General features: G+C 45.0%; 1 protein-coding gene across 3 annotated transcripts in view; it reads left to right on the forward strand.

Moving 5' to 3' along the window:
* The first annotated feature begins 4,637 nt into the window (after nucleotides 1-4,637).
* LOC147881476 (uncharacterized) overlaps nucleotides 4,638-26,515 on the forward strand; it is a 64,258-nt gene continuing 42,380 nt past the window's right edge. For all 3 annotated transcript variants that reach the window (XR_015540472.1, XM_087369933.1, XM_087369931.1), the window contains exons 1-4: nucleotides 4,638-5,135; nucleotides 24,016-24,190; nucleotides 24,297-24,424; nucleotides 24,509-24,832. Coding sequence is in view for 2 of the 3 variants with exons in the window: in XM_087369933.1 (XP_087226059.1) it covers nucleotides 4,722-5,135; nucleotides 24,016-24,190; nucleotides 24,297-24,424; nucleotides 24,509-24,832 (1,041 nt within the window). In the remaining variant the exon portion in view is untranslated. The remainder of the gene's footprint in view (nucleotides 5,136-24,015; nucleotides 24,191-24,296; nucleotides 24,425-24,508; nucleotides 24,833-26,515) is intronic.

Raw genomic sequence — 26,515 nt, forward strand, 5'->3', positions numbered from 1 at the left:
GGTTTAATGCCAATAAATAAAATAACAATCCAACATAATAGTAAACTAAATTTTACATAATGTCCACAATATCTAATAGTAAATCACAAAAGCTCAATAGTGAACGCTCTCATTCAGCCATCTCTCAACTGCCCACAACATCATGCCACTAGAACCAACCTCCTCATCCATTCTTTCATCTTCTTTTCCAGCCTCTTCAATTTTGATCCCTGACTAGAGCTAACAAATCGCTGACTAGAGCAAGCCCAATAGCTTGAGAAACAATATGGATATTACGATGCTAAGCAAAGCTTGTTGATAGAATGAGACTAGAAGTGAAATTTGAGAGACAAAGCTGATAAAATGAGACTACAAGCCACATCAAAGAGATGGAGACAAAACACTTTACCTCATGCAAGCCTTTGGATGCCACGAATGAATTTAGATGCCACACCAACCGAATCTAAATGCCAGTTATGCCACCACTAGAAGCTTGTTATGAGACTTTGTTGCTTCTATAGAAATAAGAAGCACTCACATGAAACGCTTATCTAAAGCTTGAAAAGCTTAAATAAGAAAAAGATTGGATATATTGAAAAGCTTTAATATCCTTAAAGCTTCAATATCTTTTTGACAGTTAAAGATCAACCCATATCAATGGGTTACACATAGGACATGTGGCAGAGTTGAACAACCCCAAACTTCCCCCTAGACTGCATACATGGGCACCTAATTGCTCCTATGCCTAAATCTATTAATTAATTTGTCGTCTCCTTCGCTCCCCCCCCCAAGTCATAATCAATCTATGCTTTAAAACCCCTCAATCACAGTTAATTCAGTCTCCTTCCTCCTTCGTTGGTGTGATTAATGGTGAGTCCTCCTTCCCTCTGCTTCCTCCTCTCGTTCCCTCCCCCTCTCTACCTCCTCCCTTGCCTCTCTCACTCCTCTCCCTTAGCTTCCCCCTTCCCTCTCAGTCCTCCCTCCCTCCCCCTTAGCCCCCCTACCTCTACCTCACCCTCACCCTCACCCCCACTTCTCTGTCCCTCCCCCTCTTTCCCCCTCTCTGCCTTCCTCCCTCCCCCACTCCCCTCATATACTCGCGAGAGGCGATTGACGGAAGGATCTGGAAGATTGTAGCAATGGGTGATAACCCACCTCTGTTGAATGAGCTTTGTTACATCTCTAGGACTGAGTCTACATTGAAATACTACCTTAGTTCGCTTGGCATTTTGTTAATGCACATTCATTGATAATCAACTTCACTATTCCTCGGAGTGAGGAGTTCCACGATCAGAGAAGTATGATGAATACGACAGAGTAACTGTCAAATCAAAATAAACCCAATACACCAAGTCGATGTGCTTGCCTCTGCACAATGAGAGCTACAATTAGGCTATAATTGCAGTACGATAAGTTCTCCACATAATCTTTCATTTAGTGCCTGAAGTTTGTCTTTACACTTTAGAATGAATGCTCTTTTCCCCTTCTCATTTGTGTTTATGAATTGGAAGTTCCTATTGGATCTGTGAAACAATAGTGAGAGAGTTATGAACGCTACAAGCTTTGCGCTCATTTGATGGGCGTGTAGAAAAGTATTCCCCATTTTCCTTAATCTCTCTTGCATGGGGTTATTCTCTTGCAAGCATGTTGTCAATATGTCACGCATCGATTGCGTGAGTGTGGTGTCCATTTTTGTGATGTATGAGGTGCAATACGATGCAGCAGCGGATGGGTCCAAGATGAATTGTATGTCCATGTTAGATTGCTAGAGGAAGCTAATCTTTTGGTTGAAAGCATTGGTGAAGATGTCCTTTAGCTCACGTTTTAAAAATAACATTGGTTTTGATATTGAAGCTCTTAGGGATAGGATGTATGTTTGTATGTCTATTTGTAGACTGTCCAACCATTGTGGGAACTTAACATCTTCTATGGTTTCAAATCTTTGAATTCCTTGCCGAATCCGAACACATGCCTCTTTGAATTTATCCCTATCTCCACACTCAAGTGGAGTTAGTATCATTGTTTCATGCATTGGGGCTTGGGATAGTGGAATCTGCAAATTTTGCGTTGACCCTTTGTACATGTTTTTGTATGTTTGTGAGTTTGTATTTTGGCCATTTTTTCACTAAGGAGTTTTTTGTTACATATGATATGGTCATCTATGAAGGCTACTACTTCAGCATCATTATTAACATTGTATTGTGGTGCTTGCTCAACCCACAAAACCCCATGTTCATGTTGGCTACCTCTACTTTGGAACTCTGTGACAAAGAAGTAATCAACTACATCGCCTAGTGTCCTTACACAAGAGGTGGATCATATTTTGTAACTTGTGCGTGTAATATCAGGTGCATAGAGACGGGTTTTATCGAATAAGTTGCATGATGTTTGGGTCTTGGAGTGTTGCACTTTGTGTTGGAGTCTGCACACTATATTTTGTTTTGAGGGCGCTCACTAAGGGTTCCCACATTCGTTCTGCACAACAAAAAGTGAGAAAGAAACATGGTGGCCCTAATTGACGCATCATTGCAAACGCTTCTTTGCGTAGTCTTTCTTTGTGATTGGGTGATGTTCGAAGGTCTTCAAAGTCTCTGTATCCTATCCCTAACTTCATTAATTGTTCGATGTTCATGTTACTTTTTACATATTTTGCACAAAGCAATTTATTTTTTAGCATTCCTTTTCTTAGGTGTACCCATATGGATTGCATCACTTGATGGATCATAACCTTTATAGCTTAAAAAAAAAGATTTGTAATATTATGTGCAAATTTTAATGACTTGTACATTATTTCCCATTTCACTATGTCCAAATATGTTAGCTTGTGATTGTGAACCGTTCTCGGGAAACCAAAATATAGGGATGGGAAATTCAACTCTTCGCTATGCTCATCTTTGAAAACACCCAATGGTTTTTGATTCTCTGAAGGGGCCACATAAATCGGTTGTGTTACAAAATCTATGACTTCCTCTTTGCTAACTAAGTTGTGTATCAATGTGTCAGTTTCTATGTCATCTTCTTCCATGGTGCTTTCATTATTTGTGGGGTCCTCTTCAAAGAAATGTAATGGGGATCAACTCGGGGAGAGCATATTTTTGTACCAATCATTGTTCACAACAACGTTGTTAGCTCTATCTAATGGTGTTGTGACAAGCGTTTTCACTGCTTTCATGAGAGTGTAAGGCCTAACCTTGCCAATTGCAAATCTTGATTTGTATTGCAATCTCCTTTTGATTCCAACAATGACAGCATGATCATCATCCACAAAGCATCGCAAAACTTGTTGTATTTTATTTGTATCTGCTAGTACATTGACAATACTTCCACTAATTGCCATTTGCCCGTTAAAAGTCATCTCCCTAATTTGCGCGAAGGCAAGCCTTGGCGCCACCAAATGTTCCTCCACATCATTGAGGACGCACACATTAGGCAAAGGCATGTTCTGTGATATATTCAATGGAGTAAAAAACTTAGGGAGAACACCTTTTTTTATAGCCTTGTTGCATCCAAGACAAATCCTATGGCCTTTTTTTTGAAATATGACACTCGCATCTTTTTTAAAAAAAATTCAATCAAATGTTGCATTATTGAGATACATGCTTTGTTTCTTGAAAAACATTCTTTCACATGAAAAGCAATCATGCAATGGTGTGTCTTTGATGTTGTTTAAATATCTTTTTACTTGTTGCGAGCAACATCCAAACATTTGAGCAAAATTCGAGGGGGTGATGTTGGTATCAATAAAATTTCTTTCTCTGTGCTTTTCTAGAATGACTGTGGGTAGCGAATAAATTTATTGTGTGGAGTTTTGTGCATCTTTGTTGCATTCAACGGTAATGCTTCCGTGGGTGCGCTTAATTTTTGAGATCTTGCTTTTGATAGTTGATGTCATGCACGAACCCGACCACGAAAACTCCAGAACACTCTACAGAGCATACCACCGAGCATAGCACATACCCATTACATGCTTCATTTACAGAGCAGACTATTGAAACCCCCGCACACCCACGATGCCTCCCTAACGATGAAGCATGCAGACATCCACGCACTTTCCTACTGATTCCATTTCTCAACAACTTCGAAACACAGACGCAACCCACGTTTCCAAAAACTCAATAATCAGCTTCAACCTTCAGAGTCAACCATCTTTGTGTCGAAATCTGCGCAACAAGAGTCACACAATGCATACACAACCATCTCAATCTTGCAAGCCAACAAACCATGCACACCCCTCTTTATACAAACCATGCATGTTCTAGATCGAGTCAAGGCAGATACAGATCTGCCTGACACGATCACCCACTATGCGATTATCTGGAGAGGTGCAAGCCAAGAATGGCTTGCCCCCTCCAAGAATCGAACATATGGTATCCCAAAACAAAACATAGGATGGACGTCCATCTCGAACTCTGCCATTGCCACGCCGCGACTAGACCCAAGAACTGCCAAGGAGCTCTCTGCCATCGCCACGCCGCCCGCAGAAAGCGTCATCCAAAAGAAGGTCGAGCAGCCAAAAAAGGGAGGCGCATTCAGTACCCGCACAGAACAAGGTAAGTATCCCTAATCTTATGCTCTAACCCTAAACTAACAACTAACCTAGGTATTACGTTTGGTCAACGTGACCAAACGTTAACTACAATTCCGGATGGCTTGTCTTCCTTTCGTTCGTATGTGGCCTTGTCCTCCTCAGCCCTTTCCCTCACCCTCGCCAAGCCCCGCGTCTACCCTGACACCCGAAAGAAATGAAGAAGATCAGATTTTGTATTGACAATCCAACCACGAGGAGCCCGAAGTCTTCTGCAGATGACGAGGTTGCAAGAGTTCCTCCTCCCCCTTGTAAACCTAGAGGAAAGCTAATAAAAGATCCAAGGACTACGCCCCCTTCTGAGTTGAATTTGCAGACCCTAAAACTCAAACATCCTTTCTTAGAAGTCCTTAACATGAAGACGATGACCGAGGTACCGGACAAATTCGGTGCGACCGGCGATATGGACCCGAAGACCCTTCAATCATTTATCCTACACTTAGCACCTACAATGGAAAGTCTCTACGAATCTTTTAAAACACCTGCAGGAAAAGAGTTAAACACGAGACCTATGCATACGGGTTTTCTCCACCAGCTTAGAAAGCTTGCGGACGCCTTGCTCGATTTAAAGGTACTTCTCTTTTCTATTATTTCCTCGAATCAATTTCCGTGTATTGAAGGTAGTCCTAGGATTCTCGACTGTGGCAGTGATTTAAAAATATGAGATGCTGTATTGGGAATAAAGTGTAAGGCATTTTTTAAGCACACCTTGCTTGTGAGCCGAAATTCTCCCCTGTAGGGCATTTTTTAAGCACACCATGTCTACGAATGTAGTTATGCCTGCCCTCATCGCCTTGAAAAATTCACCCACCTCCTCCCGTGCTGCCAAACTCTCTCCTAATGCTCATTCCTTGAATGCTTTCTTCCACCCAAACAACTCCGGATACGCCTCGAGCTCAAGACTTAGTTTCGAGGGTTACGATGTCACAAAGTACCCAAGATTCTATCTATGTAGCCCACAGTGGCACCCCCAAAATAGGGGGTTTCCATTGCAATAGTACCCAAGGCTTCGTCCAATAAACTCAGGTAGTCTCATTGTAGTCTTGAAGGGCCGCATTCTACTCCTCTTCTCTTGGTTTGAAGGGCCGAAATAAAACTTCAATCAACGCCAGCAAGGAGATCGACAGAAAAGACCTTGCCTGGTTGAAATTCAGTGTCCTGTAATTGGCCCTTTTGAGACCTCTCGCATCTACGCTGGCGATGGCATCGGCAGTTTGCAATCGAGTGAGGTTATTAACGCTTGATCGAAATATGCATGGCCACACTTTCATCTCCTGATTTGCAGAGACGAGACAACCATATGAGGAAAATGATGGCACATATTCAAAAGGAAGAGAATCCTCTCTCTCTGTCTCTCTCTCTATAAACGGCAGATTCATGCACCAATATTAATATTCATTGTTATACTGGCATGGGTACGCAGCTCCATAGCTCCCACAAACATGCATTGCTGTCAAGAAGCATTCGTGTATGGCACCCGTGCTTTTGCCAAACATAACAGTATCCCCAAACTGGCGAAGCATGCCTTACCGTCTTTCGACACTCTTGATTGCCTCCAACGGTGGAGGCTTCTCGTCAGTGAGGAGTGGAGAGGAAACAGCGGCAACGACTTGCATTTGAGGAGACGTGGTGCCGTGGAGGGGAGCAGTAGCCTTTTGCTCGCCATAGCGCATGGACACAAAACCAAGAGACTTGAAGAGTGTCATGGAAGCGTGAGACAAATGCGAGATGATGAGGGTTATGAGAAACGTTTAGCGTGACTTGTTGTGATCTTACATTCAAGCAAATATGTCGTCCCACATTGATCCTATGAAGGACATGTGGCTAGCCCCTTGATCGACACCTCAATCCCTAAAATAAGGAATATAAGATAAGAAGCAAAGGTGTTGCTGGCCCACTTTCCAAAATTATAAAAGGGGCTTCAGGTGTACTTCATTCTCATTGATCATTAATACAAGTGCACACGTCCCATTGAGAGTTGTGCCTCCTAAGCATCAGCTCCAAGCTGTACATGCAAGGACAGCAGCCTCTAGCAGCCATGCTAGCCAGCCCCATGGAGCTGCACATCCATGCCCTCTTCCAAGTAAGAGTGACCCTCCCTCTGCCCAATTCCTATGTTTTCTAGTAGTTTTTTCTCTTCACAGCTCTCCTAGTCCCTAAACTAGCAGTAGATAGCAGAAATAGTATGCCATGGGTATTTTGAAATCATTTCATGAGCAACAGGGAAATGCAAACCAATAGCTGAACAACTGCTTCATTTGGTATCAAAGCGCTTTTTTGGGAATTTTGTGGGTAAATAGTCCTGAAAATTGGAGCATCCTATCTTGAGCCCAAGAGCTACCTCAATGCAAAATCTCATCGCGGGAAGTGCTCTGGATACTGCTCTTGTTAGAAATGACCCAACAGAGGGTACGCACAGTGGAAGACTGATAGTAATGCCCAGGAGCTCACGGAGTGTGATGTGGGGTGTGGAATCACAAACTTCTTAACTTATGTGCATAGATGTGCAAGCCAGTAAATAGACAATGCTCAGAGACAAATGTAGAAGCAACACTTTATATTTCCGTCCGTCCAGAAACTAGGACAGGATACAATACCAAAGGGCCTTCTACTACAAGCTTGGCACTTCTAGATCTCTGAGCCCACGTGCTTCACCTCGAGCATATGTAGACTCTCTGTCTAGATCCCTTTCACCTTGCTGTCCGGAAGCCATCCTAGGTGGGCAGCACTTTGAGCTCAATCTGCAGCTCTGTGTCAGCCCTCTTCTCCTCCTGTGCATATGTCCAAGGGTAGGCTTTCTGCTGCTGCTGTCTGCTCCCCAACTGCTGCTCCAAGTGATGTAATTGAGGGCATGGAAGCCCTCCTTTTATAGGGCACAAGGCCCCCTTGAATGGACCGACCAGCCAGCCTCATCCTGGCCGACCAGTCTGCTTGCTGGCTGACCTGGTTGGCTGGTCCAACCAGCCCTTTGTAAGGGCCTTTGGCAGCCCCTTTTGGGCTGCTGCCTTTGCCCATTCCTGCGCCTATTGCAGTCCTGTTTGCAGGCCTTATGCCTGCCCATAGACCCCCGCCATGCAGCTGTACTGCAGCCGTACAGTTGCGCCACCTGTCTGCCATTATTCGGGGCCGGTTCCAGCCCGTACAGACAGCCTTTGAGGTGCCTTTGACAGGCTGATGTGCTGTCCTTTCCCTGTGAGGTGCTTCTACGGACAACGCCTCCAGGAAAAGCTTAACTCCAGCAAAGAATGGTAAAGCCCGTTTCCTTCGCACTCTGAGGCTCAAGAAAGAAGGGCGATGCTTCTATTGCGAGGAGCGGGGCCACACAAAGAATGAGTGTCCTAAGCGGAGGAACCAAAAGTTGGTGCTAGGACCGAAGCTCCAGGCGGGTCCACGTACCGCAGCCAAGGGAGCGAACCGAGTCGCGATGACAGGTATTTCAGTAAATGTCATTACCTGCCCACTCTCTTGTAATTGTACTTTCAATACTTCGTTGTTTGGTTCCCATGATCTTTTCCGAGTTTATGGAGCAGTTATGGACCAACAGGTTCACATTCTCTTTGATCCAGGCAGCTCTCACAATTTTGTTAATTACAAATTTGTGCAGAAGATGGGGCTGTCCACAGTACCTAGCGACCACACCTATGAGGTGCAGCTTCCAGCTGGGAAGCAGTTTTGGGATCGCAAGGTTGAAGCGCTTCCTATCCGGATTCAGGCCTACACGGGAGCTCTTACATGTTATGTTATGCATCTGGAGCATGTAGACTTGTTGATCGGGATAGAGTGGTTTAAAACCCATAATATTCAGATCGGATGGACGAAGCATACGCTTTCTTTTGTAGATAAGGACACCCAATTTTGTATTCAGTGTGATAAAATTCCCCCTTCTCAGGGGCCTATTGTATCTGCGATGCAGCTTCGGAATATATTAAACAATTCTCATTATGATGTCTATCATTGTGTTTTGATTCCACTTTCTTCATTTGTTGTTTCGGTAATTAACAAGAATGAATTAAGTGTGTTTGAACATCGTGAATTGAGAATGTTGTTAGATACTTTTAAGGACGTATTCCCAGCTCAACTGCCGGAAGGTTTACCTCCAGAACGGGCAGTAGATCATCACATAGACTTAGTCCCAGGGGCTCAACCTATCAGTGTACCACCTTATAGGATGAGCCAGGTAGAGGAGGATGAGTTAGCTAGCCAGCTGCAGGATTACCTGAATATGGGCTATATCCGCCCTAAGTAAATCACCTTGGGGTGCACCTGTCCTCTTAAGAAAGAAGAAAGATTCTTCCTGGAGAATGTGTATAGATTATAAACGATTAAATAAAGTCACAATTAAGAACCGCTATCCTTTACCTCGTTCCGATGATTTGATAGACCGTTTGGCCGGAGCGAAGTATTTCACTAAGATTGATTTGTGTACGGGTTATCACCAAATCCGTATCTATGCTAAACACATAGATAGGACCGCATTTCGGACTAGGTATGGTCATTACGAGTTCCTCGTATTACCTTTTGGTTTGACCAATGCTCCTGCTACTTTTCAGCAGATGATGAACGATTTGTTCAGGGATTTTCTGGGCAAATTTGTTGTAGTGTTCTTAGATGATATCTTGGTATATAGTAAAACGCTTGAGGATCACATAGGACACCTCCAGGTTGTCTTAGTTGTTCTAAGACAGCATAAGCTTTATGCCAAGATGAGTAAATGTGACTTCTTTATGAAGGAGATCATTTACTTAGGACACAAGATTTCTTCTGAAGGTATTAGCATTGATCTGGATCGTATCCAGAAGGTTTTAGAATGGCCTATCCCTCAGACTGTGAAACAACTGCGTTCTTTCCTAGGATTTACGGTATTTCTTTGGAAGTCAGTGCGTGATTATTCACGTATCACGGCACCCTTGACCAACATATTGAAAGGTTGTGGACGCAGGTCTACCCAGCCGATCTCTTGGAATGATGCAATGAACAAGGCTTTTGAAACCTTGAAGTTTTCTATCAAGGAAGCACCCGTTCTTGCATTACCCGATCCTACCCGGCCTTATGTTTTAGAGGCCGATGCGAGTGATTATGCGATTGGGGCAGCTCTATTCCAAGAGGGCAGACCTGTAGCTTTCGAGAGTAAGAAGCTAGACGACACTCAATATCGTTGGCCCACACTCGAGAAGGAACTTTATGCTGTAGTGTATGCTCTTAAGGTTTGGAGACACTACTTGTATGGTTCAAAGTTCCTTGTATTGACTGATCATTAGTCAATTAAGTATGTGTGTGATGGATCAGAATTGAGAGGAAGGAAAGCTAGATGGGCAGAATTAATGCAGGATTTTGATTTTGAGATACGTTATGTAAGGGTTCGTTGAATAGTGTGGCGGATGCCTTAAGTCGAGTTAAGTTTGTAAATGCTTTGTCATTTACGGAAATATCCTCAGACCTATTTCAATCCTTGAGAGGGCTATACGCAACTGATAGTCATTTCAGTTCTTATTGGTAGAGAGTCCAGGAAGGAAGCTCCATAGTTGACCAAGACTCAGGGATTATGCCATCTATGGTCGAGGCGGCAGGAGGTCAGTGGATGATTAGGAACGGCTTGCTGTTCCGGAATGAAAAGATTTGTGTGCCTGATGTTCTGGACCTTAAATCCAAGATTCTCTGGGAGTGTCATGATGCTCCTAGTGCAGGACATCCAGGTATACATAGGACTTTGTCTCTTGTGAAGCATACCTTTTATTGGCCTAAGATGCGTGCATTTATAGAGAACTATGTAGTAGGTTGCCGGGTTTGTGAGGTTACTAAGGCTGAACGCCTTAGAAGCGCGGACTTATTACAGCCATTACAGATTCCAGGTAATAAATGGGAAAGTATTTCCATGGATTTTATTACTGGTTTGCCTCGAACGCGCAAGGGTCATGACTCCATTTGGGTCATAGTGGACGTTTGATAAAACCGATCTTGGGCACTTCTAATAGACTCCTTGGCAAACTGCAACATTTCCTGCATATCTAGCAAGAAGTTCTTAGCAGCATCATTTTGAATCCCTTTTAATCCAACCATAACTGGTGACTTAGGTTGAAACCCGTACATAAGCATAAAAGGACTATAACCCGTACTAGAATGCTTTGCACTGTTGTAAGCAAATTCAATCATAGGTAGATAATCTTCCCATGAAGACTGTCTCTTAGATACATATGCCCGAAGCATGTCTTCAACCAACTGATTGACCTTCTCTGTACTGCCATCGGATTGTGCATGATCCGAGGAACTCATACTTGGAGTAGTTTCCAACTTCTCAAATACAAGTGTCCAAAAGTTACTTGTAAACTTTGAGTCCCTGTCACTGACTATGTCAGATGGCAAACCATACAGCTTAAATAAGTGGTCCACAAACTCGTGAGCCAGCTAAACAGCTGAAATAGTTGTTCTAGTAGGTAAGAATCTAGCCATTTTTAGGACAGATTTTATGCTAATAGACATCGTTCACCCAGAGAGTTCTCTGAAGGAACGATGGTATATTTGAGAATTCCTAAGGAATCCAAGAGCCTAAGTACTGGTTTGGTTCCAAAATTATCCCCCAGATACTGTGGCCCATTCAAGGTCATTAAAAGAATTGGACCAGTTGCATATCGACTAGAATTGCCTCCTGATGTTAAAGTACATCCAGTCTTTCATGTCAGTAGACTGAAAGAAGTCTTGGGTGCAGATGATCAACTTGTTTCTCCTCATGAGATTATAGAAGTTACAGATTTGACTTTTATTCCTCACGAACCTGAGTGTATTCTTGAATTTCGTGAAAGACAGATTCGTAATCGTACTATCACGGAATACAAGATCAAGTGGAAGGATCGTGTTGAGGAGGATGCAACATGGGAGACATTACAAAACCTCCAAAGAACATTTCCGGGTTTTTTACCGAACTCAGGAGTGAGTTCTTAGAGGAGGGGGAGTATGTCATGTGCACGGATTGGTATCTGACGTGTACTAGGTACACAGAACTAGCTCAGGTTAGCCTGGGGAGGCTTAGAGCTAGGCAGGCTTGATTCTCGGGTTGAGTGGCAAGGGTACGAACTATTTATAGGTCTTCGCTATTTTTGGCGCCGGGGCCCGAGTCTATAAAAGAGGCGCAGGGGGTTCAGTTCTCAGTGTGCAGTTGGGAGCAAGCCTCGTTCCCAGGTGCTAGGTTTGATCCTGGATTGAGTCGCGGACGCGTGCCTGCATCTTAGCGTAGCCCAAGGCCCAGTGGCAGATCCAGGGCTTCACAGCGCCACCTGGTGGTATGGGACACCAGGCTGGTTTGGATCTGATTGGGAGTTCGTGCCAGTAGCTCAGCTCGTGGCTCGGAGGGGACATCTTCTGATTCGGGATCACATCCCGTAGATGTCATGGTTGGGTGGTGAGCAGCCTGCTCAGATCTGATGTTGTGTGTGGTTTGTTTGCAGATCAGGGGTTTCAGGAGTGCTGGGTCGTGTCACGTGGGGTACTGTAGGCCTTGTTAAGCGTAGAGCTATGACCAGGAGATGTCATAGGGCCACATCCGGACAACACTATCGCCGATTTCATGCTTCCATTGCCGCATCCGCCCTGATGTCTTGATGATGATGATGATGAGATTGATATGTAGTCGACCATTGACATGACTATGTTGTACTTAGTACTTAGTACTATCATTTTGCATTTTTTGCATTCTGCATTGGTGTGGATGCTCGTTTAGTAGCTCCACCCTCATAGCTCTTTTGTACTAGCATTTCCATAGGCTCATAGACCCATCAGTCTTCCGAAGACTTTAATAAACTTTCTTTCTCTCCCCCTCTCAGTGTGGTGTGTGTGAGGCGTGCTCTCTCTCTCTCTCTCTCTCTCTCTCCATTTCTATTCATTTTCGCTGCACTTCGCACATGGAATCAGAGCCACAGTTGGCTAGAGACCGGAGGAGCGGAGGGAGTGTTGAGCCAGCTCACAGACAGGAGGTTTAGGGTGCTGTTCGGAGGTTTCATTGAGGAGCGTGTGCGAGGTGTGGACTGTTTGGGTGCCCAACAAGGGGTGACTTTGAAGGGTGTTTTCAGATTAGAGAGGAGGTGCTTTTTAAGGGATGGATAGCAAGGAATGAGGGTACATTGGGCTGTTTGCATCTTCATCCTCTTCTCCAGCCCTCTCCTTTCTTCCACCTTCTGTCACTGTCTATCCCATCCACCGTCTCTTTCAGTTCAGCTCTCTCCTCGAGATGGCAGAGAACCACCCTAGAATTCTTGGTTGCCTGTCAGTTGGATGGGCTCAATTACGACGTCTGGCAGGTGATGATGGAGTTTGTGTTACAGTCATATGATCTGGCAGATTTCATATTAATAGGTGTTGCCAAACCAGACCTCCTTGTGAAGGACCTTGGCATCCTGGAGCAAAGGACGAGATCTTGTCTCAGCTCTGGGACCATGTCAATGTGAGGGTAAGCTCGTTCATTTTTCTTTAACTGTACTCCTCAGGTGATTAATCATGTGAAGCACATGACGGTGATAAGGAAAAAAAAGGAAAGACAACCAGGAATTATGTACTTCACCACGTCAGATAGGTGAGACTTCATAGGGATCAGCTGCAATGTGGGCTCGTAGATGATGAGCTTATGAACTAGATTCCAAAGTATGTGTCTTTGTAATAGGCACCGAGACAAACCCCCACAAAATAAAAAACTGACTGAACATGGATCACACAGACTCAAAGAGAGACAAAAGACTACACAGCCTGAACCAGATAAACTTAGAACCGAACTTCCCCCCAAAACTCAGAGAACAATCAGCCTCAGAATACTATAAACCCACAGCCAAAACTCCTAAGCTTCCATCAAGGACAACAGCTCGTACCCCTCAACATGAGCAAACTGAATGCCCAAATAATAGTGCAGCTGTTCCATGTCTGACATTTCAAAAGCTTGCTGCAAATCAGTCTTGAAAGCTGCAATATGCTGAGTATCAGGCCCCGTGATCAGCATGTCATCCACATATAAAATCAGCACTAAAAAATCAGATCCACTCCCATGGACATAAAGAGTGGGCTCTGTGGGGCTATTTTGAAAACCAAGGGATAGTAAGTGTGCATGAATTTTAGCATACCATGCCCTGGGTGCCTGCTTCAAACCATAAAGGGCTTTTCTAAGCCGGCATACCTTTTTTTCAGAGTCAACAACCTCAAAGCTAGGAGGTTGTGTCACATAAACTTCTTCCTGTAGATCCCCATGAAGAAAGGCAGTCTTGATGTCAAGCTGGTGCACTTGCCAATGGTGATGGGTGTTGGAATATGGAAGCAAGAACTAGAACTAGAAACTGGAAATGAAATAACAAGACTGAAAGACTAGAAATACCTTGAGAAGAGTGTAGACAAGACACAAGCTAGACTGATAGATTACAATGATGTGACCCATTGAATATATGGGCCAAAGTACAAGACATAAAGCAAGAGTGCTTATGGGATAATTGTAGAAGTGCCACATGGCACACACTCAAGACATAAAGACTAGACTTAGACTTAGACAAATGTAGACTAGGAAATAGTACACTTAGTGTGCACTTATCTCCAACACCCTCCTTAAGTGGACACTAGGAGTAAGACAGAAAGACAAGACTAGAAGACAGATAGACTGAGAGACAAGATAGAAGACATGACAGACAAAAGATCCTGAGACACCCCTCCTCAAGTGATATCCTCATATGGGTCCACAAGGGTAGGGACAAGATGGATCTAAAACACAGTCAAATTGATAGACAAATAGACAGACAGATAAGACTAGATAGACAGAAGACTGACTGTAGACAAACAGAAAGACCAAGACACTAGAACCCCTTGACCTACATCATCGGTGGTCAAGGTGGTAGACAAGACATAGAAGTAATCAGAAAGCCCACTTCTCATCATGTGAGGAAGGAACAGCAGGATCAGCTGATGGAGATGTTGCAGCAACATGGGCTGAGGTAGATGCAGGGGCTGATGTAGAGGTTTTGGAGTAGCAGTCCCTCTCCCGGTGATTATCACGGCCACAAATGGTGCATGGATGAGCCTTGAAACAGTCCTTCTCCATATGATTAGTTTTGCCACAATGGGTGCAAGGCTTTCTTACCTTAGAACTTCCTTTCTTTGCTAAAAATGCAGTGTCAGTTACCTTTCGTTGTTGAGTTCTTTCTTCCTCTTGGAGAGCGTTGATGATACCCTCAAGAGAAGGATTATTATGATACTTGAAGGTAGTGACAAGAGTAGCATAGGAGTCAGGTAAGCTTTTGAGAAGCACAGTAATAGCAATATCTTCGGAGATGGGAGACTTGACTGACGCAAGCTGAACCATAAGACTGCGAAGATAATTGACATGAGAGGCTATAGTAGATCCTTCTTGCATATGTAGATCAAAGAATGAGATCATAAGTGCAATCTTAGAGTTTTTAGATCGGGCTCCAAAAAGGGTATCCAAAGTGATCCATGCTTGAGGAGCAGACTGTATGTTGGAGATGTGATGAATGTAATCATCTCCAAGGCCGAGCAATATGATAGCATAGGCTTTGTCGTTCTTGGCAGTGACAACTTGCTCAGAGGGACCTTCGGGAGCAGCACGGTGAACAATGTCCCAAAGACCTTCTTTCATAAGATGGCACTTGATTTTGATCTGCCAAGTATGAAAGTTGGACCCATTGAATTTGTCGATAGATATGAGAGAATGAGAGGAAGATGCCATGTGGGAAGGTCTTACCTCTTGCTAGAATGCAAGGGCAGTGTCTATTCCCTTACAATATTGCAGAAATAAATGAGAGGAAGAGATCCAAGAAGCCGGTTCTCTCACCACTTTGTCAAGGCCATAGCATATGACAGCCCATCGAAGCAGGAGGAACCAGCAAAAAAAGGAGAGACTGTTCAGCAAACTAAAAGAGGCAAAGCTCAGTACCTTAATCCCAGGCAGAGGTAGAGGTGCAAAAAGGACGCAGATCTCCGTGAAGATGGAGCTAGAGAAGTCAGCCTGTGCAGGTACGGAGAAGTCGGCCTGTGCAGGTATGGATTCCGTACAGTCGTACGGACTGTACGGACAGCGGAGTACGGACGACGTACGAAATACGGGTGGCGTACGGACAGCGGAGTACGGACGACTGTACGGACGGCGCTGATCTGTCAGGCGCGACAGCAGGAGCGGGTGCAGAAGTGACAGCAGGTTTGCACAGATCTGGCGCTCAGATCTGTGGCTGAACTGCGCAGATCTGGAGCGCAGAGCGGGTGCAGAAGTGACAGCAGGTTTGCACAGATCTGGCGCTCAGATCTGTGGCTGAACTGCGCAGATCTGGAGCGCAGATCTGGCGCAGATCTGGAGCAGAAACACACAGATCTGTCGCGTAGATCTGGAGCGCAATGGCGGGGCAGAAAGAGGGGAAAATGTGAAGAGGGAGCGCAGATCTGGAGCGCAATGACGGGGCAGGAAGAGGAAGAAATGTGAAGAGGGAGAAATCCGAGAAGAGGGGCAGATCTGCAGCGGGAGAGAGATCTGAGAAAAGGCAGACTGAGGGGAGAGAAGAGGAAGAAGAGGGATCAACCTAGCTCTGATACCATGTTGGAATATGGAAGCAAGAACTAGAACTAGAAACTGGAAATGAAATAACAAGACTGAAAGACTAGAAATACCTTGAGAAGAGTGTAGACAAGACACAAGCTAGACTGATAGATTACAATGATGTGACCCATTGAATATATGGGCCAAAGTACAAGACATAAAGCAAGAGTGCTTATGGGATAATTGTAGAAGTGCCACATGGCACACACTCAAGACATAAAGACTAGACTTAGACTTAGACAAATGTAGATTAGGAAATAGTACTCTTAGTGTGCACTTATCTCCAACAATGGGCTGCAATGGCAATGACACATCTGATAGTAGTAATCCTAGAACTGGGAGCAAAGGTCTCCTCAAAGTCAATGCCTTGTTGTTGGGCATACCCTTTTGCAACAAGACGGGCTTTGTGTCAATCTATGCTGCCATCAGATTTCCTTTTTAATTTGTAGACCCACCGGGTACCAATGGCATGCTTGCCGGGGGGGAGATCTACTAATTCGCATGTGTCATTTTTGGCAATGGATTGTAACTCAGCTCTCATTGCATCCATCCACTCTTTGCTATCAAAAGCATCTTTGTGGCACAAAGGCTCTTCATTGCAGGCTGTAGCAAGGAGTGCAAACTCAAGAAAGTGACCATGCATCTATCTATTCCCTGATCTTGTCCGGGCAGCAAGAGGTTGATCTTGTTTGCTGTCCCTCAATGTGTCAAGAAACCATCTGGAAACTTGCCTTTGCTGTCTATTGACAGCTCTTTCTTCAATCACTACATCATGAATATTGGGATCATTTTGTGCTAGAAGAGGAACCTGCAAATCAGCATGGGTTGCTGGCTGATCATTGCATGTTGGAGGGCCTGCAGGAGGCTTATGTTGCTGGTCAAAGTCCCCCCTAAGAGAAGAAGAGGTAACTAGGAGTCAAAGGCATCAAACATTTCAACTTCTGGCTTAGCTTTGCAGTCCACAAGAGGAGAATCTGAATGTCCAGCAAAGATTTCATCTCTACTAACAATAATCTTCCCAGTATTTGGTTGGTACAACCGATACCCTCTGCTCTCCTGGCTGTAATCAATAAATATGCATTTGATTGCCTTATCATCAAGCTTATGTCTCAGCTGAGATGGTACATGGACATATGCAAGAGACCCAAAAACTCTCATCTGTGAAAGTGAAGGCTTCTTGCCTTTCCATGCTTCATAAGGTGTAATAGTCCTCAATGCCCTTGTAGGTGATCTATTCAGCACATAGTGGGCACACATCACTGCATCAAGCCAAAACTTATTCGGCAAGGACTTGGCGTTAAGCATGCATCTGGCCATCTCCATAGGGGACTTGTTCTTTCTTTTAGAAACATGATTATGCTGAGGAGTGTAAGGAGTAGCACATGAGTGAACAATGCCCCGTGAAGCCAAAAATGCATCAAACTCCTTTGACATATACTCTCCCCCCCTATCTGTGTTGAGGGTGACAAGCTTGCATTCTGATTCATTCTCAACCATATTCAGCCACCTCTGAATGCATGAGAACGGTGCAAAAGCTTTTCGGAGATCTAGTAAGGTCAACATTGGATCCGAAGGATGCTTTTCTTTTAGCATGCAAATGCTGCAATTTCTTTTCCAGCCCATATATAAGTCACTCTCTTCTTGTGTAGTGCATAACCTAGTGACCGAGCTCTTGACCAGCAAAGGTTTCGTGTTGCGCGAACTTTGCAGAGCGTAGTAGGGACGCCATCTGTGACCCAACAACCATTCACAGCCATAATTCGATGTAGCTCCAGCCTTTGAGGCCAACCAAAGTCCCGCCAACGATTCGCGACGCCAGCCAATAGCTCATGCTCACCATCTTGAGGAATGCATCTCCCACGCAACAACTCGCCAACAACTATGAATCACCATCCACGTTCTAATTTTCCCCATGGCCCCTCTTTGGACCACTCCAAGGGTCCAACAAATAATACCAAGAGGGCCCTTGGCACTTTATTTTCTTAAGCTTTCACAATTAATGCCAAGGCTTGCACAAATAATTACAAGGGGCTTGTGGCCACTAAATTCCCCAAGGCCTTGACCACATAATTTCCCAAGATTTTGCCCACATGCAAGCCCAAAATCTCACGCCCTCGTGACAGCTTGCTTTTGAAGAAGGAGACTTTGTCTTTCTGAGGATCCATAAGTCTAGATAGAGGGGGCTGGCTCACAAATACTATGGATCCTACAAGATGTTGCAGAGAATTCGTGAGGTGGCCTATGTTAGAAAATACCCAACAGAGGGTACACGTAGCGGAAGACTTATAGTAATGCCCAGGAGCTCACACAGTGTGCGGTGTGGGTGTGGAATCACAGACTTCTTTACTTATGTGCATACAATAGGTGTGCAGACTCATCAATAGACAATGAACCAATCAGATAGAGAAACCACCAAATAATATATTTCCGTCCACCACTATGGACACAATACAAAAGAGATAGATCCAGAGACCCACCAATGGTGTGGTCCTCTGATCTTACCACAAAAGTCCTTCTCCTATCTGCTGGCTATCTCTAGACTAGAGTCCGCGTGCTCCACCTCGAGCGTGAGTAGACTTTCCGTCTAGAATGATCTTCTCCACCTTGCTGTCTGGAAACCAGTCTAGGTGGGCAGCTTCCTGCAAGCTAAGTCTGCAGCACAAGGTACTACTTTCTCCTTCTGACTGTAGGCCCAAAGATAGCCCTGCTGCTGCTCCTTCTGCTGGTGGAATTGCTGCTCCAGATGATGATGAAATGAGGCCTGAATGGCCTCCTTATATAGCCCTCAAGGGCTGACCAAAAAAACCGACTCAGTCTGTTACAGAAACCGACTCAGTCTGTACAGAAAACCGACCCCACAGTTTCCCATTTATGGGACTGTGGGCTGCCCTTTTGGGGCACTCATTACAAGGGCCCTTGGCCCATCTTTCAAGGGCAGATGCCCTATAAATACAGGGTCCAGCCCTCCCCAAAATCTACTGCAGACAATGCGCCTCCTGTCTAGATCCATCGCAATCTGTCCCAGCCTGTCTTGCTTCTGCTCCGGGCTTGTTCCAGCTCTAAAGCTCCTGCTTGAGCTCCGTACGCCAGCCGTACAGCAGGCTTCTGTATTCTGCCATCCTTCCGTACTTTCCTGGCCCTCTATCCTGCAAATAACAGTCCTAGATGTGCTGCCCACATGACAGCCATGATGCTGTCTATGTGGCAGCCCCTTTCTCTCTTTTCCTGTTGGGTACTGCCCTAGGTCTCCCTCCCCCATGCTCTCCTCATATGGGGGCTTACAGATGGGGAGGTGACCTTTCCAACAGCCTAGAGGTTGGAGCTGCTCCCTTCTTCCAGGATTCATAATGTGTTCCATATATCTCTTTTGGAGAAATACTTGGGCCCCACAGATGGAAGAGCTTCTTGTCATGGAGAGGAGGGATATATTCAATATATGCCTGAGAGGATCATTGGATTTAGAGATCATATCCTCGAAAATAAATCCTACATAGTGTATGTGGATTGCTATCCTAGGCTCTGAACAATCATATATGCTATGCCAGTTTGTAATACATGCTTTCACATGTATTTTAGATGCAATCGAGGTCGCTTGCCATGTTTCAAGAGAGGGGTATGTCACAAGGGTGTGAATTTTAGCGCATGCATGTTTGTGGCCTAGACCCCGAGAAATAAAGCGGGTAGGGCCTTGGGTTGTTGGATGAGCAATTGTGCCTTGGGGTGAATTGAAGTCTGTAGAGGACTCTTAGAGTGGTCCAAGAGGGGCCAAGGGCCACGTGGCACCTTCTAATCCCAACCATGTTACGTGCATGCATGGGAGGGTTGCTACGGGGAGGTGTTGGTCAAGGAAAGAGGCACTTGGTGGTTGATGGGAGAGGGCGATCGCGTGAGCTCTGGGGCTGAACGTAACATGAACGGAGGAGCTCCTAGTTAGATCATGGGGGGGCTAGCTGAAGGCTGTTGGGTGCAGTTTTGGATCGCAAGAATTGAGTGCTAGCGCGAGATCCCGTCTGTTGGCAATCTGTTGCGTAGAGAGGCATTAGACGTGAAGCTCGCAAGGTGGAGAGAAAACATAGAGGCCTTAATTGCCTACACAATTCGAGTTGTGGGAGCTAGGCAGCGCACAAGACCTGGCTTTGTGCCTTCGTACGGTCCAATAGAGGCTGGTTGGTTTCTAGGTCAGCTCTATAGTCGTGAGGGCTAGGAGAAGAAATCGTGCGATCTCATGAGTAGCATCTAGGGCTGCGTGGCAACTAGTGTCATAGGATTGCGGGCTGTTGAGCCTGCCGTATGGTACGGACTGTCAGGGTATGATATGTGTACGGACAGTGTACGGGAGGCTGTAGGGAAGACCGGTGTGTGGTCTGTGTACGGCCTAGGATGTATGGAAGACCAACGTACGGAAGGCAGTATGGAGTTGTGGGTGTGTGGAGCTGTCAGGTCCATAAGCTCAACTGACATACCCTTGAACAGATGAGTGCGTACGAATATGCTCGAATAGTTGCAATTAATGTTGATTTCAGAGACACTTGTGAAGCATTCTGTTGCTTTTGTTGCGTAGAAGTTGTTTCAGTGGGAAGCCTTTCTTTGTGATCAAGTGTTCTTGGATATGGACTTTGTGATTATGCTTTCACCCATTGCTTGGGCATGCCAGTGGCTTAGTGGGCATTTTTGAGAAAATCAAAGGAGTTGTGTGACCCCGCACGGGTTGCTAGTAACATCTAAGTCTCGTGTAAGCATTTGGAAAAGTGTTGGATGCCTATTGTCACTGGAAGTGACAGCAGAATCCAGCAGGGTTATTCGTTGGGATACTGAGGCCTATTAGAGTGTAAAGCATTGTCAATGGATGCTAGCTGTGTGTCCATGCTTTATCTTTGCTTTGAGCAAAGTCGACACTTGGGTCAGTTGTGGAGGATTTTGTGACCTCGCATGGGTTGCTAACAATAATCCTAGGCTGCCTAAAAGCCTTTTTGGAACTGAAATGGATGCTCTCTTTTTTTCTATGCTTGAGGACACTCAGTAGAGAATGTGCTTTGGTTTCCCCAGGAGTCAATGTACATACAGGCAGTGGTTGCTAGGCAGATGGCACACGTTTTCGTGGCTGAATAGAGAGGGGTCAAGAATCCTTGCTTGAGATGGGTAGTATTCCTGGGGCCCAGAGAGAGACGGTATGGGTGTGGCTGCCATAGTGTTTGCTATGTCGAGATGCAAGTTCGCTTATGCGAAACAGACAAATGTTTCAGGATGTGTGCTGCCCATAGGATGAGAGACTATAGATAGTGGCAGTTATGGATAGTGGAGAAAGCTTGTGTATGCTTTCTTTTTCTGCTTGGAGTAGATAGGTGGTTAATTGGGCCCTGGTGATAGCTATGGGGAACCAAGCGTGGTTACTAGTAATAGTTCCGGGCTGTGTGAAAGATTCCTGGATTAGGGATGGAGACTATTGCCAGGATTTGTAAGAGTGGTGAACAGCAGAGGCTATGCAGGGTATGTGGAATGCCCCCAGATGCAAGAAAGAATTTATCCTTTATGTAACCTAAAATTCAGAGCCTCTCACTTTATTAAAGAAATACCGAAAGGGGCGCCAAGGGGGCCAATCTGTGTCTTTATCTTGGTGTAAGGGCACTTTAGCTCCCAATCTACCAGTTGTGTATTTGCTGATTTTTTTAAAAATAGTGTTGCTGGTTGTTAGTTCTACTGCCATTTAATTTATTGAATGTGTAATGAAGGGGAAAAAGAGGCCAAGTTAGGGGCCCTTTAGGTGGAAAATGTGGAGCGACTATATAAGTCTCCATCCACCCCCTACTAGGTACTTTTTGATGTGACATCTAATCCTATCTACTCTCCCTTCCTCCTTCCTGCCTACGCTCACTCACTCTCTGTCTCTTTCCCTACTCCCTCTCAATCTCTCCCTCTCTTTTCTACCTCATTCTCTCTCTCCTACCCTTCTCGTCCCTTCTTCCCCTATCTCTCTCCCCTTCTGCTAGTCTATCCGCCTTTCTCTAAATCTGCCCCTACCCCCTTTTCTACATTGGTATCAGAGCTGCCCATGGCATTTCTGTGCTTGCCAGCATATTAGGCTCAAATACTTCTGCAAGCTGAGCTGCTCTCTCAATTGTTTGAGGGTTGTGTGCCTTCACATGTGCAACGAGAGAAGAATTTAACCCATGGATGAAACGCAACAGCTTTCCCTTTTCAGATACATCCTGCACAAACATGGAAAGCCTCCAAAAGCGCTGCAAGTACTCTTGGACTGTACTGGTCTGTGACAAGGCATAAAATTCAGCCAAGTATTGATCCAATACAAGTGGAGATACAAATGTAGTGACTATCAATTCTTTGAAACCCCTCCAAGTGGTTGGTTTCTGAGGTGAATCCCTCATGTATCGCCACCATGTGTGGTCATAGTCCTGCATATGCATACCTGCAAAAATGATGCATGGTATTGCAGCTTCTAAATTGCAGGTCATTTCAGCAAGGTAGTTGGCTAGAGAGCTCAAGAGGGGCAGCGCCATATATGCATTAAATGCGTTAGTAACTAAAGAGGGTGGCACTCCCTATGTTGATGATTGTGATATGCAGAGATTGCTCTCAGAGTTTGCAGATGTGTTTGCTAATTTGCCATCACAGTTGCCTCCGAGAAGAGATGTAGATCATGCCATAGTCTTGGACCCTGGCAGTAAGCCAATCAATAAGGCCCCATACCGACTCTCTAAGGTAGAAGGGAAAGAAGTGGCAACTCAAGTGAGAGACTTACTTCATAAGAGTTTCATTACTCATAGCACTTCTCCTTTTGCATCCCCTGTACTCCTAGTGAAAAAGAAGGATGGTTCTTACCGTATGTGCATTGACTACAGAGACTTGAATAAGGTCACCATCAAAAATAGGTTTCCAATCCCCAGGATAGATGACTTGTTGGATGAACTCAAGGGTGCTTAGTTTTTCACTAAGATTGATTTGAGGTTCGGCTATCATCAGATTAGAATGAAAGCTGGGGATGAGCACAAGACAACCTTTCGCACAGAGAGGGGACTGTATGAATTCAAGGTGATGCCTTTTGGATTGACCAATGCACCAGCTACCTTCCAGGCACTCGTGAACAAGATTTTGCAGCCTCTCCTTTTCAAATATGTGATGGTATTTTTTTGATGATATCCTCATTTACAGCAAGGATAAGCAGGAGCACATGAGACATGTCAAGCAAGTGCTAGAAATTTTGAGGTTGCATCAGCTTTATGCTAAAGCCAGCAAATGTACTTTTATGGCACAAGAGGTTGAGTATCTTGGTCACATTGTGAGCAAGGATGGCATTCGAGTGGATTCTACAAAGGTGAAATGCATTGAGGATTGGCCGCAGCCACGCAACCCTACTCAGTTGAGGGGATTTCTAGGTCTTGCTTCTTTCTACAGGCGCTTAATTCGCAAGTTTGCCAAGAGGGCAGCCCCTCTGACAGACCTTTTGAAGAAGGATTGCGTCTTATGCTCTAACACAGAGCATTTCAAAAGATCAAGTACAGTGGAGTTAGCCTCTCCTGACGTCTGTGGATTAAAAAAAGATGAGACTTCGAAGTAGTGCTCAATATTCTAAAAAATCCCTCTCTCAAAGTAGGCACATATGATGATTTTGCACATGAAATCTAATGTTCTCATGCTGTCCTATCCATCCACTACCATCTATTGTCATTTCTACTAGCCTAGTCTGAGAAATTAGCATGTTGTAGGCTAGTTTAGCTACAGAGCTCAATCTAGTATTGAAGTTGTTTTTGTGATATTTCTCAATTTCTACATTTGTTCTCCGGTCAATTTTTTATATGATGTGTATAGGGCTCCAATAGATAGTCATTCCTTGTTAATATTGAAACATTTTTTATTTTTGGATATGAAGGGTGGTACAGATGCAGGGGATGATCACGATGGCATGAAGATATTTCTCACATCTGATGAACAAGAAGGAGAAGAAGAAGAAAAAGGAGGAGAAGAAGAAGACGATGAAAGCAAAAGCAGAAGCTCGAGTTCCAAAGAAGGGATCCAAATCGTCCACGAGAGACCTGTGGGCACAGGTGCGCGTAAATTGACATAATAGATTATTGTGAAGCAAATTTTTTAATGAAAAATAAGGTTTTTCTTATCCCTGATGCGAAAAATATTTTGCATGAACTTCCACAGGTGTTGCTGATATTGTTCTATCTGGCTATGATAAAGCTTATTCAAGAAAGTATAAGCTTGCCCCCAAAGATCCAGCATCATTGCGTACGTTTATGATAATCCAGCCAAAAGGCTCGGATCTCAGAAAGGTACTACTCTATATTTGAAGTGAAATCCCTTGTTTTTTGGGTATGTTTTATGGTTTCATATAAATATATGCATGCTGTTTACAGCTATGGCTTGAGGGCAAGGGCGGGCCGGCACAGGCTGGCGCCTATGCCATGGACCAAGCTGCATACAACCTCAGGGTTTTTGGAGCCAAAAGCCCCATATGGATTCATGGCTGGTCCTTGAACCAGTGGGGGTATGCGGTGCTGATTGTGGTGGGAGTGACTCGTGTCTTGTGGCAAGGAGCTGATACACTCGTGGAGGGGTCAGAAAGCCTGCATGTCAAGTTCATGGATAGGCAAACAATGCTGCAGGAGTACCTGGATGACGAGGACGCCTTCTATGTTCCGGGACAGTACCTTGTAGCGAAGTTGTATGTGTGTGATGAAGTAAGTGTTTCTATTGCTCGAGTTTCTTTGTTGTTTCCAGGATGTTTGCATGTAAATTAACATTAGCATTCTTCTTTTTTGTAGGAAAGCATAAGGGGATGAATAGGTACAGTCCTCTTTGCATACATCTGCTGCTCTTGTGGCTGTTTACAGCCCTTGTACCTGCCCCATCTATGGGCCCTGCTGCTGCCCATCTAAGGATAGTAGCAACCTGTTACTGCTGCCCACATGGTAGCCTGCATGCTGCCTATGTGGCAGCCCTCTCTTCCTTGTAGGTCTGCCCATATGGCAGCCTCTCTCAGATCCCTTTCGTTCTGCTGGTTTGCCTCCTTCATAATGGCAACATCCCCTCTCACAGACTGGGGTTGCCAGGTCTCTCAACCAAAACTGACCAGGTTTGCTCCCGGCTTGACCTCCGACCTGTTGCAGATAGATGCATGCCTATAAATAGGGCCTGCCACTGCCTCTTTTTGGGACAGTCCATTCCAGTTTTATCGTGGTTGTTCCTGAAGTCTCTCCAGGTGCACATAGTTGCCCAATCTATCGTCAACAGGTGCGCAATAGCTGACCCTGGTAATTTTAACCGCTCACTAGTCTACTGACCCCTTGTCCTCCCATTTGGGGTCTCATAGGTGGGTTAGTGACTTCTAACACCACCTCTCAATAACTATGGGCCAATCACCATCCAGTGAATCAGGTGCTCTAGTTGGTCTCTTGGAAGTGCCTTCTGAAACATCTGAAATATTGAGAGTGGTTGGATAATACATTAGCTCCACGATCTCGTCGATGATGAGCTCCCGGACGAAGTGGTAATGGACCTTTGTCGCTCATGGAACACGGGGTTATTTGCAATGGCTATGCAACTTTGATTGTGACACAACAAGTAGATCACCATTTCATCCTGCTGAAGCACGTCCATATCCTCTAGAAATCATCCTAACCGCAACATCTTACATGTTGTAATACAAGCAGCTTTGTACTCCGTCTTTGCGGAATAATGGGTGACTGTTGACTGTTTCTTACTCAGCCTACAGGACTCTGATGCAAGAATAAAAGTGCCATTGAGACCACCCAACTCTAAACCTGTGCTGTATGTGATGCCATAAGTGCTAGTACCCTTCAAGTGTTGGAAAATACCCAACAGAGGGTACACGCAGCGGAAGACTTATAGTAATGCCCAGGAGCTCACACAGTGTGCGGTGTGGGTGTGGAATCACAGACTTCTTTACTTACGTGCATACAATAGGTGTGCAAACTCATCAATAGACAATGAACCAACCAGATAGAGAAACCACCAAAATATATATTTCCGTCCACAACTATGGACACAATACAAAAGAGACAGATCCAGAGTCCCACCAATGGTGTGGTCCTCTGATCTCACCACAAAGTCCTTCTCCTATCTGCTGGCTATCTCTAGACTTGAGTCCGCGTGCTCCACCTCGAGCTTCTGTAGACTTTCCGTCGAGATCCCTTCCACCTTGCTGTCTTTGCACCAGCCTGGGTGGGCAGCACTCTTTGCTAAGTCTGCAGCTCCTGTGTGCTCCCTTTACCTTCAGTGATGAGGCCTAAGGCAAGCTCCCTGCTGCTCCTTTCTGCTGGTACTTGTGCTGCTCCAAGTGATGTGAAATGAGGCCCAGGGCCTCTCCTTTTATAGGCCCTAAGGGGGCTGGTAAAAAACCG

The sequence above is a fragment of the Dipteris shenzhenensis genome, chromosome 31, assembly GCF_047967505.1.
Source record: "Dipteris shenzhenensis isolate YYH24624 ecotype China chromosome 31, Dip_SZ_1.0, whole genome shotgun sequence".
In the NCBI taxonomy this organism is placed as follows: Eukaryota; Viridiplantae; Streptophyta; class Polypodiopsida; order Gleicheniales; family Dipteridaceae; genus Dipteris; species Dipteris shenzhenensis.